This window comes from Buteo buteo, chromosome 16 (assembly GCF_964188355.1).
Source record: "Buteo buteo chromosome 16, bButBut1.hap1.1, whole genome shotgun sequence".
Classification (NCBI taxonomy): domain Eukaryota; kingdom Metazoa; phylum Chordata; class Aves; order Accipitriformes; family Accipitridae; genus Buteo; species Buteo buteo.
The window spans coordinates 8,185,106-8,201,162 of NC_134186.1; the positions used below are offsets into that span (position 1 = coordinate 8,185,106).

Sequence of the window (16,057 nt, forward strand, 5' to 3'; positions counted from 1 at the left end):
GTGGTATCTGGACTCAATTAGGTGGAGAGAGATGCAGATAAAAACCATGCCAAGTTACCTTCAATGGAATAAGAATAATGTGCTGGGCTGGGCTGGCTTGTGGTTAACCCTGTAGTGCAGGTAAGAACACTGTGCTGACTTGTAGATGGAGTCTGAATTAAACCACTTTCAGGTTTCATACCTGGCCACAGTGCACCTGAATCAGATAAATTGGACCAGTTACAAACAAATATGCTGGGACCAAACAGCATGCTGCTACCTCAGATTAAGATTTTTGCTCGTCACAAAAGCAAGTAACAAATCACACAAGGAAAATGTTTAACTTCTGCAATAGTAAGTGCTGACTGTCAGGCTGTGCATGGATTAGAGCTGCTGACAAAGCTGGCTGAAAAAGAGAAAATTAAAAGCACCAACAAGACCAATTTCCAAAGCTTTCAACTAAAAATCCATTAGTGTCACAGTAAAATTCACTGCCATGTCGGTATAAAGGAACTGCTAATGCCTCTGATGTTTGGACTGAGTTGCACAGCACTGCAAACAACCTCAGCTATCCCATAGCGAGGCTGAAGTTGGTACCTATTAAGGTCAAGGTCAATGTTTCCACTACTTCACTGGGCTTTGGGTTGAATATTTGAAAAGAAGCCACAAGTCAGTAATTTTCATAGACTGACAACAGTGAATATAGAGCTCAAAAAAAACCCGGAAAAAAAATAATCTAAATTTTTCTTCTAGATTTCCTGCCATTCTGGAAAGCATTCGTAATAACACTGGGCAAAGCACAGAGAGAGCAAAGTGACTGTAATTCATCTGTACAAGGCATACATAAGCAGTGTGGTTTCAGCTCAGGTGCTGTGTTAAGGCCTAGTCTACTGCACTGACAGGGTGAAAACAGTACCTGACTAAAGTAGCTCAGCTCAGGCCTGGTTCTTCAGGGCTCTTCAGGCTTTTGTTTAAGTGTTTCCAGACCTACAGCCAAAGTCAAAGGCATTTCTCCCTGGCCCTGGTTAGAAAGCAGGACTATCACTTCAGAGGATCTACTTAAAAACAAGCAGAAGTGTGCAAAGCAGACGGACAAAGGTTGTTTGGAGCTAGACACAAAGTTCAGGGCCAGCAGAAAGACCACCCTGTTTCTTAACCCTCCCTCCCCCAAAAACAGTACCAAGGCTGCAAAAGCCAGCTGCAGCCTTTCACCTGCTCTAGCAGGACAAGCCACAGGCTGTGAGCTCTAAGTCTCTTACCCAGAAGACATGAGAGACTCTGAAGAGCTGGACAAGAGCAGCAACTTCAAGAGCTCGCTCCATGCTGCAGCTTTGTCAGAATTAAATTCTGCAACGGCTCTTTGATTTACTTACATACCTGATCTCAAACTGTCACCTATGAGTCAAATTAAGTCATTCACCTATATGTACAGCCGCACCAGGGTTTTGATTCTTTGACTCTGAAGTTGCATCTTCGTTACTGTTTCAAACCTCTAGAATCGTGATAATCAGCAAACAAAACAGAAGACTGATTTAGGAAAGACTGTAGATATATTGCAGAAACTCCAAAATAAAATATATGGGAAACAGATCCTCTAAGGAGAGTGGGAGTAGCTGTATTTGTTTAGTGTGGAAAGGGAGTGCCACAATCTTCAAATAGGCAAGTAGTTTTTACAGGGGACAGTAACCAACTTACAGTGCAAGATAGATGGACAAGGAGCAGACAGCAACATAATGAGACAGTCACAGAACACACAGAAGTACCTAATAACTGTGACAATGAAACATAAACCAACTCTGAAAGCTGCAAGATAATTATCACGAGAAGTGTAACACCAGGTCAGGCACAGACATCAGAGGTGTTTGCAGGGTTGGCTGGATGTGAGTGCAGGAGCTGATTCAGGTCATGTGTTAAGGCATCTTTCAGCCCCGCTTTCTATGACTGTCTCTTTGTCATCTCTCAGTATAGACACATTCTACTTTCCATACAGCAAGGCACACTCTTGGCCTGGTGGCACATATCCTTCCTTCTTGCTCTGCAAGACAGCATTTATAAGCTAGCACAGCCTCAAGGATGACACAGAGGAAGCCAGCCGAGGGAGAATGAGACCCCTCCATGACCAATGGCAGCACTGCAGCTGGAACAGAAGAATGTCACAGGACATATGTACGTATGTGGAAAGGCCCCATACAAGACAGCCCATCACCTGTAGTTTTTTCTTGAGTTAATGTAAACCATCACAACCACAGTGTTTCTAATACCAACTTACAGCCACACATATGCAGGTTGTATGCCACCACTCTTATTTTAATGCTTCGTTAATAAAATATCTCCAGACCACAAGTATGTCCCATGCAGAACAATGCATTAAACAGCATCAAAGTATTACAACACAAGGAGAGGTGACAAATTGGCAAGAGCATAGGCCATCTCTTCTCTGAAAGCAGCATCCTGACCTGAGTCATCTCAAGACTATCCTTGTGTTTGTCAGCTTGCTTGAATTTCATATTTAAAATACATTTGCTTTGTTCTAGATAGATAATTCATGATGCCTTCTTTTTGGCATAGAAACAAATACACAGTAGAAAGTCATGCAAACCTCTGGAACAGGCCCTTTGATGCTGGTAAAACATCTGACCAAGCTGGCCAAGCCCTCATCTGTTCAATGGAGATTTTGTGAGCAGAAACAATTTGTAGAATTTCCTCTGCACTGCATGTTCAGTCCTCTACCCTCTACCTGTCCATCACACCATACAAGGTCCATCTTCTCAGTATGACTGAGCACGTACCACTCCAGTATGATTTCCATTACTGGAAATATGACTTTTAACATCTTCCTAACACTAAAATTCAGACTAAAAATTCAGGTATTTAATAATAGACCTCAAAATCCATACCAAGACATTTCAGTAACTGATGACATTTCAGAAGATGTTTAACAGACAAAAGTTCCTATGAAGTCAACAGAAAATGCTCATCTCTTGCCTAGGTCTTCAGAAGAATTTCTGCTGTTACATTCAGAGTATAACACTGAAGCAGCTAAGTACACCCAAATTCCAGAACCTTTGGATTAAAAAAATCCAACACCCCGCCCCCCCCAATACAGTCACCACCACTATCACCAACAAAACATCATCCACACAAAAAACACTAACAAAACCCCCTACATCCTCCCCCCCAATATTTTAGAAGTAAGTCTAAAACACCTTTTTAGACATTTTGACCTAACACTTCAAGGGAGCATTCCACCTATTTACACATATTTGCCTTTAAAAAAAACCCCCAAACATGACACAGTAAAATACCTAAGAACATACAAAGCAGCCTCATTGCACTGTCCACAAACAACACCAAATAAATGAAGTAAAGAAAACCACCAGCCACTGTTCAGACATAGAAAAAAACAGTACAAGGCACTGAAACCAAAGTGCAGGCACCCAGGGAAGAGAAGTGTGTTCCACCAACCATAACATGGGGTTGGGCACGGTTTGTAGGTAACAGACCGTTGGGACAACACCCAACACTACAACCGGACAAAAAGAAAGGGAACAGAGCGTTTAGAAAGAAAGCACACAAACTGCACTGGCAACTGAAGACCTGGGTATGGACACAGCATCAGACTTCTGCGCACAGGTTCAGCTTTCCAGCGAAAAGCTCTCCTGGGGGAATGAAGGGAGCTCAGAAAACACAACAGGCAGAGACCTTCAGCTCCCCAGGACACGTAACACAGGGTAAACTAGGTCCTCGTCCACTAAAAATCCCGAGATCACCATCATGGCAGGTGGTGGTTGGTTGTTTTTAAAAATCTCTGAAACAGCAGTCATATTTGAACCTTACTGGCAGGGGCTGAGCTAGAAACGCAGAAGCAGCAAATACCAACAGCCACCCAAATGACCCTATTCTTCTGGAGAGCCTTGAGTTGCTAATAAAACAGCCCAACACTTACACCCTGCTCCCACTTCATGGCAATCAAGTGATCAGTCAGAACAACGTATCTCAGCCTTAGTAGTGGGCAAATGAGATTTGGCAGATACTGCTCGATCAAACCCTTGCATCCCAGTTACTACAAAACCATCATTTTCTCCTAAGGATCCCTCAACCACAAGAAAACTCCTTTTCATGAATCCCAGGCATAGATATATGAAGAAAAAAAAAAAGGTATGTAGATTCATTTTACATCTTGACCTTTCTCATAAAGATAACAGTTTGTGCCTTAATAAACAGCATTAGTAATGTAACTTATGTCTAATAAAACTAAGCCTAGTTGTATCATCTTTTCTACACCATCTTTCAAAAATACCACAACGAATCAATTGCTTTGTAATTTATAGAAAAGTCCTTACTGTGTCAGCAGCTAACAAAAGCCATAAATGTTGCTGGTTTTATTCAAAGGCATCTAGTTCTTCAGCTAAAGAAAAATTCATCCTTTTACACTTCAAGATACTAAGATTTTAGCACTACAGATAACTCTTTAAGAGGCTCTGTTTATGTAGTTATGCAGCATGACCACAAGCTCCTGAGACAGACACTTCATGGCTATCTCACAGCTGCACAGCTCACTGACAGCACACGTGGTGCTCCTCCAGGTGACTTGCATGGAAGGTCAATGGTCTCCCCTCTCATTAGAGCTAGGTGCTAAGGGGCAAAACAGCCTCCACCACCATGCACTTTTGAGAGCTGGCAACAATATACAATATTTACATATGAAACCAAGCAGGGCAACATAAAAAATGAAACCAGAAGTTAAAATGTTAATTTTGAATAATCAGTCATAAAATTTCATACCTGCAGGGGATAGTCAATCGTGGTTTTTTCCCCAGTACTTGATGCTTTAATACACAGAGTACAAGGAAAGACCAGGCAGCTCCTTTCACTAGCTAATCCACCCAGAAGTTAGATGTCTCTCTCTGCACCACTCATCCTCAACTCCCTTTATACATCATGGAGAAAGATGGCCATTATCTTCTAAAACAGACCAACACCCCAGAGGTGTGTCTCTCCCTCCATACACTATAAAGGAAGCACAGGGTGCATAGCTCAAACCCTGTTGTCATGCTTTAGCTGCTCAGTTATGACAGGACTCTTATCCTTCAATCATTTGCAAAAACTGGAATGGCTAATAGAGGGCTCAAGTATTAGAGCAACTTAAGCCAATTTATTTGCCTAGTAAACTTGGAGACATTTTAGCATGAAATATACATTTGGTGAAAGATGAAATAACAAAAAATTCTCAATCCTGGCCAGCAAAAGGGAAAGGAAAAATACCTTCAGCAGAGATGCTGTAGTATGGGGTCTTGTGTGACTTCACTGACAAGGAAACTGCACAAACACAGCTATACCACAACTAGAGAAAATTATGATCCCAAAGTAAGAACCATCTGGCAAGTTTCATGGGGAGACATCTGAATTAATGGCCAGGAAAACAGCTTTGTAAGAAATAATATTTTATAATATGAAGTCCCATCAGTACTGTAGATACCGACCTACAATTTTAAGTTAGGCATGTGCTCTCATACAAACTCCTCTCTCCAACATACCTGTTTAAGCTTAACATTGGCTTTTTAATGAGACATAAGACAGTAACTGCAGGCACTGAGAAGTCTTTGAAAGGTTACTTCTTACCAAAAGGAGGTAGTCCGTAGGTTTGGGTGGTCTGGGGGTAGATGGTGTAGGGCTGAGACTGCTGTAGTGCTTGGTACTGAGTCTGACCAGGGTAAGGGGTCATTGTTTCCGATACAGGTACAGAAAGGATATGTGCATATGGCCTTATTAAAAAGAAAGAACAAAAGTAAAAAAGAACTATTTACATTATGCATCTTTCAGCCTCCAAACCAGAAGACACATAAAAAAATTGCTTCAGGAAGAAGAATCAATACACAGTGACATAAGCTCTTAGTGTAATACCTGCTTGTATTCCCCAGTACGACAGGCTCTTGGTTTTATGTATGCTGCCTGTTTCTTGCCGTGACACCAGGGAAAACGCTCTTCTCCATGATGCCAGAGCACTAGTGCTTATTCCTGGACTGAGATGGCAGGGCAGGAAGGGAAGAACAAACTCCCCATTCCAACAGGCACGAGCTATTAGTTTCCCTTATCATGCCTCACAACACCAAATCCTAAAGCTAATACAATATAGTAGTGCATGTCAAAACTAGTGGAACACACAAAGAGACTACACAAAAGCAAGCACGGGGGATTAAGGCCTACTATGCTACAATGGGAGGAATTATTATTAAGATCCCCAAACGTGGTAAATGACCAGAAAATCCTATATTCCCCTTATATTAATTTATGTCCAGTTTGTTTGTTCCTCAAATATTATGGGCATTATTCAACAGGACTATTGTGTTGTTAATTACTTGAAGTGGCTCATTTATCCTTGTGATCATAAGACAACAGCCACTGAAGCCAAAGGGTGACTTCTATCAGCTTCAGTGTCCACAGCAATGAGTATCTGTTGCCAGAAGACATGAAAGTGTGATTTATGGCATTACAGAAATGCATAAAGATGCAAAAAGATAACTTCAGAAAGAAGTAAGAGTTACAGCATTTAGTAACAATTGTTCGACTTACTTTGCAGAATACATTTGTGAGGTATAATCATTTGATGACCTTGGGATATATTCAGTGCATGTCATAACTGGAAAAAAAATAGTTTGTATAGTTACACAGGAAATTTCAAAACCCAACAAATAATGACAATTAAATATCAGCATGCACAGTAAGTACATTTTAACCAAGACATAGGATTTACAAAGGTTTTTTAGTGCCTTGAATATCTGTTTCAAAGCAAATTCTCATACCATGCACTGTTAAAACAGCACAAAAATATTCTTCTTGCCAGTTCACAGCATGTAGATGATTCAGTCAATACTATTTCTCCCTTTGTAACAGTGCTCTTTCTCTTTACCAGCTGGTACCGTCATCTTTTGCAATTCTCATGAAAAAACTGATTTCAGCCCTGCCCAAAACCTTACATATACCAAAGGGTCTTAATCTGTGCTAAGCTTAACGTTTCTTTTCTGTGTCCCAGAGCAGAGACCAAAGCAGATGCTTGTTTTGCCAAGCTTTCCTCTTCCCTTCCCTTTTCTACATACTCTACCCAGAGCATGACTCCAGCAATCTGTTTTTCCTTTAAAAATGAGTGGCTCCCAGCTCAACAAACTTAATCCCACACATCAAGTGACAACAGGTGGAGCTGCAGTGCATAAGGCTCAGAGTTCAAATTCAGATGACCTCTAAAGAAATTTGGCAGTTACATTTAACCAGATGTTTCCATTTTTCTGCTTGAATAAATCCACAGCAATTGCACTCTAAAGCTGGTAAGAAGAAGTCACTCAGGCTGCAAATCCAAGGAGTAAATGTTCAAAATCTTCTCACTTAGCACTGCCTATGGCTCTAGTATACCCCATCCATGACAGTTCTTAATTACAGCATTCTGGGTTGGGGTGAAGGGGGCTTGAGCTGGTATGTCTTAACCCAAGAACCATTAAAAAAACCCCCTGGATTCAGATGAGCTGACCTGATAAATACTCAGCTGCCCATCAAACTAGTAAAGCAAGGACATGCAGGACCCCTGGCACAGAATTTGGCACTGTACAGCCCCTCTGGCACATGCCACCCCCATAACTGCAGTATGCTGCAGTGATCTCCAAGCTAGATGACTTTTGTGACTTTAAATCTGCACAGTACGTGGGTTTACCAGTTTGGATCTACAAGCACCATACCCAAAATCTTAGCAAACAGCTGTGCTGCTGTGGATCCAGCTTATTCATCTGACACCAGTTTGGAAGCAGGCAAAGCACCCAGGTTCCAACCCTGCCTAGGAGGGGATCCAGGATAAAACTGTATCTCTCGTATAGGTCCAGGGGCGTGGATCTTCCATCACTAACATGACAAAAGACTGCTCTTTCCTTCTCCCTTCTGGAGTGAGACTCACCTAACAGCCTTCAAAAAACAATATGGTCACAGATGGCAGCATACCTTGCCTTGGGATTTGCTCTACGTGCCAGTGATATGCTCCAAGTTGGGCTTTCCCTATCTGGAACAGTCCTACAACATCATTGCTCTTGTATCATCATGTAGTTAGCTCTCTTACCAGTTACATCCACTAAGGGGAGCAATTTAGTTTGCACAGGCAACCCTAACTGTACCATTTGCATTCTGCTACCTAAATAACGTTCTCTTAATGTAATCTGAGCATAAGCGGCTGAGAAATACAAACCATCAGCCATACGCTCTGCACCTTCTGAATGCTCCATGCATCACCTCCCTCTAGTCCTCAGTGTTTGCCTTTACTCATGGTGTGAAGCCCATGTAGTACAAGGATACAACAGGAAACACAAACTGGGAACTTTGGAACCTAAGGGCTTTCATTCAACACTTGTCAGATATCACATCCCTCATGCAAAAATGTCTTTTTTTTTTTTTTTTAAAGAATGTCAATATTCATCTGAATTGTAATGTAGTAATGGTATTTCTAGAATTCTTATTTTTAAAATAGCATATAAAGAATCAGGTAATGGTGTAAAAAAGAAAAAGCCCACAATATTACTGCATGCAACTTCTGGAATTTGTAAATGACTTATCCGGTTAGGCAGCAGATTTTGCAGGCTAAAACTTCTCGTAACTCCTTCAACTGCAACATCACAGCACATCGGTTAAAACAGTAAAGATGCAATCAGTTAGCAATGGAAAGTTACACATAACATATTTTCAGTCAAGTTGAGCTGATTTACACTTATAAATAAGTATGGGTAGTCAAAGGTATTCTACACAGGAATCCTACTTTTGTAATAACCTCCAGCCCTCATTTTTCAGAAGAAAGGATACATTCCACGTCTCACTTACTATGCAATCTTTTTATTTTCTGCCTCAGTTTCTCCTCTATTAATTTCATAAGGAATTTCTGCAGACATTCAATACAGTTCAGAATGTAAGATTAACTGTATGGTATAGTATTACAAAAGACCCAACCAGCTGTGTAGATATAATGATTTATAAAAATAACATCTTTTAGAACAGACATTATTATTGATCAACTGAAGCCCTTCCCTCAAGAAAAATCATGTATAAGGCAGATAAGACATAGCAGTACCCAGCAGCAAGCTGGGGGGAAGTGACACAAAAAAATCTGTTAGAGGTTTGTTTACTATCAGGCACTAACACTTTGTAAGCACCACAGCAAACTTTCACTTTACAATTGATAGTGAGAACAGGCTAAAGATTACAAGGAGGAGACAAAGCTTGTGCTTGATGAAGCAAAGTAATGAGACCAGTGGAAGAAAAGAGGAAAGACAGTGGTAGCAGAACTCCAGAAGATACTTACTCTCACTGGACATGGGAAGGTTTGAACCAAGGCTTGAAGATTCAGGTTTCTGATCGCTGACTTCTGCGTTGCTCACATGACTGCCAGGACAAAGACTAACTGTTAGCATTATGAACTCTTACATTAACATCCTTGGGCATCGTAACTGCTGGGTGCAACTTTCCTAACCAAGGCAAACGGACTCTTAGCAGAAACCACCTCTGCACTCTTTGATATTTCACACAGAGATCCCCAGAGAGAGGTTTGCATCTCTAATTAGACATTAAACTGTTATCATCTCCAGCACATTTACTCACCAACTGGTCTTTCAAGATAAGGCTGTAGACTCACTGACAGCTCAGCAGACCTAGCAGCTTGGGAGCCGCTGCCTGCAATGGCAAGTATGAACTTCTCTCCTGCTGCCTGGGCACAGCCTTCTGCTCCTCTGTGTCAGCTCAGGCACCCTTCAGGCTCTCCATGAGAGTTTAATTTGCTCATCCAGCACAAAAACTCTGCAGTCATTTTTGCTGGGATACTGAATAGACTCAGCTTTTGGAGGAATCCAGCAAGCACCATGCTTGGTGCACACTTGAGCTACAAGCAGAACTCCCCCTCTCAGCAGCAATAAGCAGTTGTATTGGCTCCTTCACCTTGTAAAACTGCAGCCTGAGAATATCTGAATAACACACAGATGCCCCAAAACTTTATGAAAAGCTGTGTTGCAGAACTAGCAATAATAAAACTAAAGCCAACAAGGCAATTATAAAAGGAAAAAGCAGTTTCATTAAGAAATTATCTGTACTTCCTACTCTACATATAAAGCAAACGTTGACAAGTAACTGAAATGGTGCATGAAAAATCCAAAATAATCTAGTAACCCACATATATTTCTTAAGTACAGAAGTGACAGCCAGTTCAAGGATGCTTCAGCACTGGTCTTCAGGGACAAACCCAGCAGTGAGGCAACCTCCCGTGGACAGAGGACTCTGTGACAGCAGGGCCACGATATACCACTCACAGTAGCATTTACTTGGCTCCTGCAGGCTGCAGGGAAGGAGAAGCTGAGGAGTGTGTGATATCAACCAGCAGTGCCCTGGTAGCTCCATCCTCCCCTGGACTGCTCCTTCAGGCTGTGACAGGCCCCTTTTGTCCAGCTCCTAGCTCCACGATGGGTTGGAGATAATCCCCTAGGGCAGGAGGTACAGCTTACCTGGGACAAGTTAAGGGGGGAGTTGGCCAGTGAAATGCCATGGGTTTGGTTATAAGACAAGTGAGTTTTCTTCCTTTGGCTGGTGAGAGGAACTGAAGCTTAACCAAAATGTTTTTTCTCCCTGAAAACCTTTATAATCAAAATCCTTGGAAATCTTTCTCAATACTAGTGGATGAACAGACTTCCATAATATAGCATGAGTTTTGCAAGAAAATAACACATTTCTACAGAGACTCAGGCTATTTGTGTACTATTATTCTTGGTGGAAAAAAATGCTGTGATTCTGTGGCACAGATAGTCAACCTACAGCTGTTAAATGGCATGAAGTTTGCAAGCAGGTTGAGAGCTGCTCATTATTATCACTTCCCATGGAAAATGTAATAGATAAAATAATGTTTCTGACCATGCTATACCAGCCCATGTTTCTCCTCTCTTTATCACTGCTGCTCCTCAACACATGCACCTGCAGCTCTTGGGACACATCCATCCTAAGTGCTCTTACTCTCCATCATCTACAACTTTTCAACTGTCACAGACTCAGAGAAAAATTCTCACTTGCGCTGTGGCTGCCTTGCACCACTGAGAGCATCCCGCAGATCAGCTGAGCATGCTGTATTCACGAAAACATTAAGACTCTTACAGATGCTCAATGCTCCCAAGAGAGGACCCTCACTGGATACAGCTCTTCCCTCCCCCACTTCCACAATTCAGCTAAAACAAATACAGCCAGAGTATTGACTGTATTTGGCTGTATTGGCTGAAAATCATGTTGCTGAGAAGAAACAGGTCTAAGAAATTATTTTAAACTATTCCATAGGTCAAAGTTAAAATCATATATAGTTTTATCAAAATAGAGCCAGAATATTTAAATAGAATATTTAAGCAGGTTAGAAATGCAATTTTATCCCCCCCCTTCTATTTTTAAATACTATACAAAGATGTTTACACTCAAATCTTGCAGCTACTGGCGCCTGTAGGAAAGCTGTGATTGCACTGAAGCAGGGTAACGCACTGAAGGAGAATCAACACCATTCACCCCAACACTTTGAGACCTGCCCATGCTGCTCCCAGCTCCTTTGTAGCCAACAGAGAGGAAAAAATCCTCTTAGGATATGGTTCATCTCTCCTCATACTGGCTAGAAAGGGAGCTTGCAGTGATTAGCGCAAATTTCTAACTTGTAGACATACAATGAATTTCACTGCTTGCTCACTGTTTCCTGCTAAAGTATTCCCTTCAATTTTTAAAAAAATACATACTAATGTCCCCATTCAGGGCTTCAATATATCACATCCACTCCTTCATGAATGGCACACACAGTGTTCCCTCCTCACTCACAATGGGATGTCAGAGGCTCCAAAAAGAAATCTTTCTTCACAGTATTTGCTACTACTCACAGGAACAAAATAAACCCTAATATAGCTATTCTCACTATATGTAATAATAGCGATTAATTCCTAAATACGATATACATCAGAAAGCATCTACTGAGGCTAAAAATAGTACAACACAACAGCTTTAAACAGAAGAGGCTATCAATTTGAGAGGGTTTAACTTCTCAAAACAGTTATACACATAGTTTTGCTAAGAATCATAGCACAGATATTATTAAAATACTCTGAGTCTCACCAGAATAAATGCATGTACATGGCAGTCTTATCAGACTCTGTGAAAAACAGGATGCTTGATGATGCAATTAAGACTCTTTGTAGCCACTTTTATAAAAGCTTAATACCAAAGGGCCAGTTAATTTTTTTTTAGTTGGGAACTTAATCTCAAAATTGTATCAAATACAAAAGTGACTTATATTTGCCCTGTCTCTGTGAAAAATAAAATTATATGCAAGCTTCTAAAATGGAAGCTTATAATGATAAAAGAACATTAATAACTGTTCCACACTAAAATCAAACTCAAAATTACGTACCTCAAGCTTTGTTCTCTGGATTCCTGCATCTTGGCTTTTTTCACCTGCAAAGACAAAAACATTCATCAACACAACTAAGAGCTGTCCTTGACAGAATCTATGCACACACACCTCCATTAGCACATCACCACTGGTTACTATAGAGTTCACATTAGTGTTTAAATACAGAAAGCCTTGCATTGAACTTCAGAGCTAACCAGTGTAACCATGGGTTCTTCATCTCAAAACAAGCTTTTTCCTAATTAGAAAACAAGTGCTAAAGCTGAACATGTTAGCAAAATTGCTATGTTATTTAAGTAACAGATGATGGGATATACAGCTACAAATGTCTGATAAGGACAATTTTATGGACATTGAATAAAACAGCCATAAATTTTAAGAAAATCTTACTCTACACAACTGCCATAAACATGGGTCCTTTGCTTTTTCCCCTCCTCTATTTAAATATTACATAAAGAGAAACATGAATATTTTTTCTGTAATAAGTTAGGAGTTCCAATTTTCATTGCTGAGTAAAAAACAATACAGCATTTATTTTGTTTTTGTAGGTGGCCAGCTGGATCCAGTTCCTATATAGGGTATTACACAACAGAAAGCACTGGCTTGAACACAAATTTGGTTTTCTGCATGCAGGCAGAACTTTGAAATCGTCGGCAGGATGGCAGGGTTAGTTTCTGTAGCCTGTAGTCTTTTGAGCACGATATTCCTGTGATATACTGGCTTTTCTTTCCCCCACCTTCTCCCTCTAGCAGAAAGTTTTACAGCCTTCCACATTTCTGGAGCATGTTTAGATGCCCAACTTGCTGCTTCGGTAGCCAGCTGCACTCACCGTTCATCCAGGTCCCCGCAGGGCACTTAACAGACAGCACTGTTTAGCACATCTTCTGTGAACGGAGTCTGGGAAGGTATGTGCTGGGTATCAGGCTGTAAAGCTCTCTGAGTCGGATACAGTAGTCAAAGAAAGACTGTTGCCACATATGAAACCCGCTAGCATAAAAACTTCATCATGTTATTCAAGTTTGTCTCTCTCAGGTGAGTATAAATAAAAAGCCAGGAAAATGCAATTTAAGCATGAGAGGTCAAAATGTGTTCAAAACCTTTTTTAAAAAATAAATTAATAAAATACAGGTGAATTCCTGTTGGGTAAAGGGAGCTGGGAGGCAGAGGTACAAAAAAGGACAAAGACTCAAGGCAGCAGCAAGGGGAAAGGAGTAAGCAAACAGTAAGGATGGAAAGGGGAAAGCTGAAAGGACAATCTTCTCTCCCTGATGAAACTACCAGTATTTTAGAGCTCAGTCTGCTTTCATCTCTGTACCAGTCTTGCCAGCAGCTATTCCCTCTGGCATTTCACAGCAGAACACTACAAACTTCATTAGCACTCATCACACACACAAAAAAGGCAAAGGCAATGACAAAACACTATGGCGGTACAATGGCTTAGATATTGCACAGCCTCCAATCTTCTGGCATTCATCACTTCAACCTGAGCAAAGAGCTGTAACACTGGCATTGAAGTTAACTCCTGTTGTGGTTCTTTAGCCCCACAGCTTCACAGACTTCTCCAGAACCCCTCTCCTGCCTGGCTGGGAGTACACGCTACTTCTGGTCCCCATTGCCATGAGGTCCAGGGACTAAAGGAGCAGTATGAGCCTTCCCCACCTAAAGATGAAGTTAACTACAGCACTAAGGGAAAGCAGACTAGTGTTCCCCCAGTTCCCCTGGGGAACTGAGTTACCAGAGCATGGCTGCTGCCCTTTCGGTGTCCTTCTGTCCTGCAGCAGGTGCTCCAGCTCCTCCCTGGGACCCTGCCACCCGCTCCTGAGCAGGGATCTCAGCCACCAACACTGCACCAGAGAGCTCAGGGTACCAAACTGCCCACAGAGTTCTTAAGGACGGCAGATAGAAAAAAATGAATCACATCAGAAAAAGAAATATCAAACTGCTTCAGACCAAAAGTACATTGAGGATAAAAATAAAAATTAACTTAAGAGTTGGCAGCTTGAATTTTGGATTTCATAGGCGGAATGCTGCTGTTTCCAGTCAGGTACTCGATAAAATCTGGCTTCTTCAATTCAGTAGTTTTTTTTAATATGGGAAGTAGACAGAGAAATCAGCTCACTTACAAAAAAAAACAATCACAAAACCAACCAACCAACCAAAAAAAAACCCCAAACAAACAAAAAAAAAAACCCCAACAAAAAAGAAGCAAGGTTTTGCAAGAACTCATCAGTTTTATTGACATTTTCATCACAAGCAGAATGGAACAGCTGTTCTTAGAACACCTCTTGATAGTCAGGACTTGAGCTCAAACCACTGTTCTGCTGACTTCGGTTCCTGGACTGGAACTTCTGCCTTGATGAGTATCTACACTGAAAGGCCATCGAGCCTTGTCCTCCTCTGATGGGAGATCTTCCCCCTCTGCCAGAAACATGCCCGTAGTGAGTTTTCCTTTAAGTCAGTAGTTAAGTTCTTTTTAAAATATGAATAAATATCTGGAGAGGGTTTCATACTCTCTTTAAACGGCTCTGGAACATGGGATAGCCAGCACGAGCATGCAGCATAAGTAAAATAAAACAGCAATTTTTAATTTCAATCTATCAGGTTCCTGCCTCAACTGGCTAGCCTTGGCTAGTCCCCATCTCTGTAGATTTTTAAAAGAAATTCTCCCTAACATCTTAATGCTAAGCAATAACATTTACAAAATCTTGAAACTTTAGTGGGATGCAAACCCTATTTTCTACCCATCACTAATCACTGCAACTTATGCTACAAATTTAAGTGGGAGGGAACAGTTTTAAAGAGTCTTTCATGAGCTTGGAAAGCATTTTCTCTCTCTCCTGCCACATGTCATAAAACACACTTAATGCAGAAAAGGCACCTAGTGACAATAACTTAAGGATGATGTTCAAGGCACAAGAAGAGTGCTACCATGATGTGCTATACTCCCAGCTGAGCCCTGCACGATCACACGCCAACCCCAAACCCTACCTACATGGGCCACCTATTCATCCCCTCCTGCATAAGCTTTAGAAAAGGCTGTCGAAACCTCTTCAAACTCCTCTTTTCAAAACACATTTCCCTCTGAAAACCTCTGCAGAGATGCTGAGGGGTTTTTTGTCCCCTCTCAAGTGACAGGATCACAGAAGACTTTTCACGCAGGAGAAATGAATTCACTCTTTTTAAAAATAAGGAAAAAAAAAAGAAAAAAGAAATGAAAACAAGGAAAAAGATGTGGTCTACCTCAGTGATTCAGGTTTCAGCTTTAGCAACTTCAGACACTATCTCACTAAGCTCTCCTGCTGCACTACAATGAATGATGTGTCTCATAAGGTACATCTTTGCTCCTACCTCCATCTTTTTACTTCACTATCAGTTTTGGGCTTATGTTGATTTAAAAAAAAAAAAAAAGTAAAAAAATTAAGTCAAGTGACACATTTTAGCTGATCCGTACTCCCAAATCACAAATTTCTATAACTGAAAATCCAAATTATTCTTTGTGCTGGAAAACTCTGTTCCTGCCCCAGATCTACCAGCACTGCAGTTCAGTTCTATTTACAGTCAGAATCAAAGTATCCTAACATCAAGATAACAGTTGCTTTATGACTGAATCCAACTCTTGGACTGATATTCACAGGCTAA

The 16,057-nt window shown here is 41.0% G+C and overlaps 1 protein-coding gene across 6 annotated transcripts in view; it reads right to left on the bottom strand.

Annotated features, from left to right (window-relative positions):
* EYA3 (EYA transcriptional coactivator and phosphatase 3) overlaps positions 1 to 16,057 on the bottom strand; it is a 62,210-nt gene that overhangs the window by 19,462 nt on the left and 26,691 nt on the right. For 4 of the 6 annotated variants that reach the window (XM_075047727.1, XM_075047728.1, XM_075047731.1 and 1 more), the window contains 5 exons: positions 12,419 to 12,462; positions 9,308 to 9,387; positions 6,553 to 6,619; positions 5,602 to 5,744; positions 59 to 196 (listed from right to left, as the gene is read on the bottom strand). In XM_075047727.1, the coding sequence (XP_074903828.1) occupies positions 59 to 196; positions 5,602 to 5,744; positions 6,553 to 6,619; positions 9,308 to 9,387; positions 12,419 to 12,462 (472 nt within the window). The remainder of the gene's footprint in view (positions 1 to 58; positions 197 to 5,601; positions 5,745 to 6,552; positions 6,620 to 9,307; positions 9,388 to 12,418; positions 12,463 to 16,057) is intronic. The other 2 variants (XM_075047733.1, XM_075047732.1) reach the window with 1 other exon arrangement.